Here is a 5,189-nt window from a genome sequence, read left to right as displayed (position 1 = left end):
GGATAATGACCTAAAGCTCCTTGAGTTAAAACTTCCACCTTTGTAGCCAATAAAATAGATGACCAATCAGCATTTACAAGGCACCATGTCAATCTTTGACCATTTTCTAATGTTATCACCTCCATTGTTCTAAGTGAAAAACACTCTGTTGCCGAATGACCAAAAAGCCCTGCAACATTCAAAAAACTTGCAAACGGTTGTGTTTCTCTAGGGTGAATTACCCTATCACCAATTCTTTCATGGGAGTATAAAAACATTGTTGAAATTTCCCATTACACGCCATGGACCTTGGATTCTTGCACTAAGGACCTTCAACTCTTCCCATAAAATAAGTCTATCATGGTTGTTATTACTTGCATGCTTAGATTGAGTTAAGTAATTATCATTTTACCTATGACCAGTAATTTCAAGCTTATAGTATGGAAAAACATCGAACCTGGTACTAGCATAGGTAAGAATGCATGGCCATATTGGAAGGAGTTAAACGAGTACTTGAGAATGGATGGTTCAAGATATGGGTGGAAACAGATTCAACCACTGCTGCCAAAGATTTTGGGACTGAACATATACCATGGGAATTGCAACCAAGAGGGCAAAGTGCCAAACTTAAAATTCAAAGCTTCAATATCATATCTGTGTGGAGAGAGGCAATTTTTTTGCAGGCAAAATGTGAATATATTAATATAAATATAAGGTTACATGTTACATATTACATGAGGGGTTCCCACCACCTAACAAAAAGACTGAGCGTACTCTAGCTAAATCGAAAGTACACCTGATCAGGGCTCTCAATTTTGGGTACAAAAGATGGCCGTGATGCACTCCATTCCGATGCATCCATATCCAAAGTCGCCCCATGCATCCATATCCAAATCGAGAGAGGCAATTTCACTGTGGATGTGCTACCAAAAGTAGGAACTTCTCTAACACGTACTAAATTGTGTAATGACTTATGAAGGAAAGCCTCCATGGATACTCAAGTGGGAAGCTCCCTTTGAAGTATTCAGGAGATTTAGTTAACTTTGTTAGAGAATGTAAAACACGCCATCTCTATGAATAGAGTATTAGTTATTAGAGTGATTAAGTGTGAATGGTGGAGAGGACATTCTTTTGTAGTTAGATCTCCACATATCCTTATTCTCTTCTTTCTTTTTTCTCTTTTCTTCTCCCTGTATTTTCTTTCATTATTTTAATTGAATTTAAACTTACCTAAAAAAAATGAGAAAACGAGAGATGCAATGCGACAGTGAGAACTGGGGAAGGGCAATGTAAATACCAAAATAAGTCTATTTAGGACTCACTTTAATATCACACCAAATGATATTATAACTAGGCTAATCTAAGTTGAGTGGGGAAGGTTTTGGGCGTTTGTTAATGGTTGCTCTCTTTGGTGGAAGATGCCTATGTATCCGGTTAAAAGGAGGGATCCATAATCAAGACAACGTAGTTCTAGGGTTGGCTTTTATGGATCTGGTGTGAGGGTTTGAATTATGATCGATGACAAAGGATGTAGGTCTTGGATGAGAATATGGCTGAGAATGTGGAGAGGTATGATTGTTGTAGTTGGTATAAAGGATGGTGATTGTAGTAATTAGTGAGGCAATGGTGCTGCTTGTGCAGAGATGGTGGATGATCGATGGTTCGTACTTGATGCGTGTTGGAAGGGGGGGGGGGGGGAGGGGGTATGTAACGTCCTAGCATGTACTTGGTTTAGGGCGTTTTGTTAATCGTGTTGAGGTTCGTTGGTCGGTTGGTTGAATGGATGTGGTGAGAAGGGGCGGGGCTGTTAGGAGTATATGGTGTCAATGCGCGAGTTTTAGTCCAGGTGAGATATCTCCAATTGGTAGAGTGGTGCTAAGTATAAGGCGGGGTGCCTTATACTTATGCCTTTGACTTGATCCAATGTGTTGTTGTCTTATTTTCCACGAGTCGCCTCGTGAGTGGTTATCGGGTACTGAATGAATATATGTACTTACAGGTAACAAAGAATGTGACATGGAATAAAGGAAAAAGTTATATGATCATTATTATTGGGAAAGTTGATTTAAAGCAAATCTAATAGGATCTTAATCGGATTAGTCAATTTTATCACAAAACCGAATCCTAACCCAAATCTGACTAAATGATGTCCAACCCAAACCTGACCTGATAATCTAAGCAGATAGTTTTTTCTTACCAAATCCGGGTTATGTGGATTTTGATCAGGTCGGGTATCGATTGAATTCAACCCAATTCTATCCTAATGAGAGGCAGTGTTCTAAAAAACGCTAGGCGGTAGTCGGGCAGTGGGAGAGCGCCTAGGCCTTCTAGGCAGTGCCTAGACGAGCTAGGCGGTTTTTTTCTTAATATATATAGTAATACACACCTATACTACAAGAAATGAATAAAATCATTTACCATAACTCAAAAAATAAACACAAACAAATATACTTATTACCACTGTTCTAAAAATAGGTCTAGGTAGCCGCCTAGGCGGTCTCTAGGCGCTAGGCGGTGCCCAACCGACTTGCCTAGGCCCTAGTCGTTTAAAAAATCGGTGGGCCGACTAAGCGGGTCTAGGCGGACCGATTAGGCGGGCTAGGCGACCTCTAGGCGGTCCAGTCAAGTTTTTTTTTTTTTTTTTGAATGATTAAATGACGAAAATTAAAAGCCTGTGTAGGCTTAAGATTTGAATGAGTTTAAAAGACTAAAGTCTAATGTAAATTATATGTCACTATAACAAAAAGTATGTTTTTATATAAAGTTGATATTCTTCAATTATTATGCATTTTTGTAATAAATATCTTTGTTTGTGTTTATTTTTTCAGTTATGGTAAATGATTTTCTTCATTTCTTGTAGTATAGGTGTGTATTACTATAGGAAAAAAACCGCCTAGCGCCTAACCCATCTAGGCACTGCCTAGAAGGCCTAGGCGCTCTCCCACCGCCCGACTACCACCTAGCATTTTTTAGAACACTGCTTATTACAAAAATACGTAATAGTTGAAGAATATCGACTTCATATAAAAATATACTCTTTTGTTATAGTGTCATATAATTTATTTTTTTGCTAAGGGTAATTGTATTAATAAGAAATATATTCGAAGTACAAAGAATAGATAGGATTGATAGTAAATCACTATCTCAAAGCTCAGTTTACAATTTTATAATACGTGGTGTTCATATCCTCAATTCTATGCACGAATGTAGGCCTACCATCCCAACACTTCTTCTCTCCCTTTGCCAAGTGAGTTGCTTCTTTGGAGCAAATGTCCGCACCAAAATTAACCTCACGCCAAGTGTTAGTCACTATGATCCAGTCTGCTAGCCCTTTCATTTTGTCCCAAGCTGCACGAATTTGCCAATGTACATGATCATTCTGAAAAGATTTCACTGCCGCAGAAGAGTCGGATTCCACCCAGATAAGTTTCCATCCCGGTTCCACCGCTTTTGAGATGCCCTCCACTATCGCAAAACTCTCCGCTATAAAGTTTGTGGCAATACCAAGGCCTCCTATATATGCGTCAATAACCTTGTCGATACTGTCTCGAAGAAGCGTGCCCCAACCTGAAATTCCGAGATTCCCTTGTGAACAACCATCAGCATTCACTTTTATCATGGTACTTGGAGGTGCCACCCAATAGCATTCAAGGATGTGTGGAGCCCTCCTTAGCTTGACCGGTAACTTCCAGGCCTTCAGAACTTCCAAGTCTCTAGTGGTGTTGTTCATGTGTTTCTTCGATCGATCATATGCTCTTTTCACCGTTCCTTGAACTTGAAACATGATGGAACTTATACTTGACTTCTTGCTGCCATATACATTTCTATTTCTCCAAACATGTGATTGTGACTGCCTTCCACAAATCCTGTAAGAGATGGCTTTCATTTCGGCATTTTATGAACATATCCTCCCTATTGGCAATCTTCGATTGATGCTGCATGTTCTTTGCTATGAGCTCCCAGCACCTTTGTGCAAACCTACATTCAAATAAAATGTGGTCTTGAGTTTCCTCAGCCACCGTACAGATGCAGCAGTGAGATGCCAACTGGAATTTCCTCCCCCTTAGTTTCTCGTCTGTATGCATGGCACCATGAAGAATTTTCCAACCTGTCCCAAGCGTCCTTGGCAACACCTCAGCTGACCAGAGAAACTTGGTCTACAGCGGCCCATTGACCCTCTCTCTTATTGCTTCATATGCCGATCTTACTGAAAACAAGCCATTGGTGGATTGACGCCAAACTCTTCTATCTTCTCTGTGCTAATCCGGGAGCTGCAGCTGGCTTAGATCTACCCTAAGATCGATAAGAATTTGTTTCAAGGAGTCAGGAAACTTCCATGGACTCCCCTGAATGCAAGCGTTGAGGGGTGCTTTGAGTTTCTGCAGAAGCCTTTTGTCCTGGATATAGTTTCCGATGATCACTTCCCCTATCCAGTTGTCCCTCCATAAGCTTATGTTCTCTCCTTTTCCGATGATCCACCCTTGATGCGTATCCATCTCTCTAAGGGCCCATTGTAATCCGGTCCACACTGTAGATCTCTTGTGGCTCGACCAACCACCCAATTTGTTCCTGTATTTTCCATTCATGAACTCTGACCAATCCGAAGTGTCATTCAATAAACTCCAAGCAAGTTTCATGAGCATAGATAGATTTATATCTCTGAGCATACAGAGACCCAGTCCACCCTCTTCCTCTGGTCGACAAACCTTTTGCCATTTTACTGTGATGAATTTCCTCTCTACTGGACTGCCACTCCAAATGAAATTTCTGATAATGCCCTCGCATTCTTTAATCACCAACACTGGCCATTTATAAAATAGCCATGTTATGCACCGGTATGCTATTGAGCACCTGTTTTGCCAGAACCACTCGACCCTTGAAGGATAGCATCTTTCCCTCCCAACTGGCTGCCCTTTTCCTAATCTTGTCGACCATAGGAGCTAGCGTTGCTCTTGTAACCCTGCCCACAGTTAAGGGAACACCCAAATATCTTTTCGGAAGGAACCCCTCTTTTATGCCCATGATATCCTTGATGTCCTGCTTTCTTCTATGTGTCATTAGACTCAAGAAAATCTTGCATTTATATTTGCTTATGAGTTGCCCCGAAGCCAACTGATAGGAATCTAGAAGCTCCATAAGATTAATAAGCTACCTCCTTCTTGCATTGCAGAAGATAAATATATCGTCAGTGAACATAAGATGTGTATGGC

General features: G+C 40.7%; 1 protein-coding gene across 1 annotated transcript; it reads right to left on the bottom strand.

Annotated features, from left to right (window-relative positions):
* Window positions 1–3,130: 3,130 nt before the first annotated feature.
* On the bottom strand, window positions 3,131–3,865 carry LOC147508553 (uncharacterized). Its single transcript, XM_086597250.1, has one exon. The coding sequence runs from the start codon at window positions 3,863–3,865 to the stop codon at window positions 3,131–3,133; it is 735 nt and encodes a 244-aa protein (XP_086453376.1).
* Between the last annotated feature and the right edge of the window lie 1,324 nt (window positions 3,866–5,189).

Source organism: Coptis chinensis, chromosome 3, assembly GCF_015680905.1.
Source record: "Coptis chinensis isolate HL-2020 chromosome 3, ASM1568090v1, whole genome shotgun sequence".
Classification (NCBI taxonomy): domain Eukaryota; kingdom Viridiplantae; phylum Streptophyta; class Magnoliopsida; order Ranunculales; family Ranunculaceae; genus Coptis; species Coptis chinensis.
This window is presented reverse-complemented; position numbering and strand designations above follow the sequence as displayed.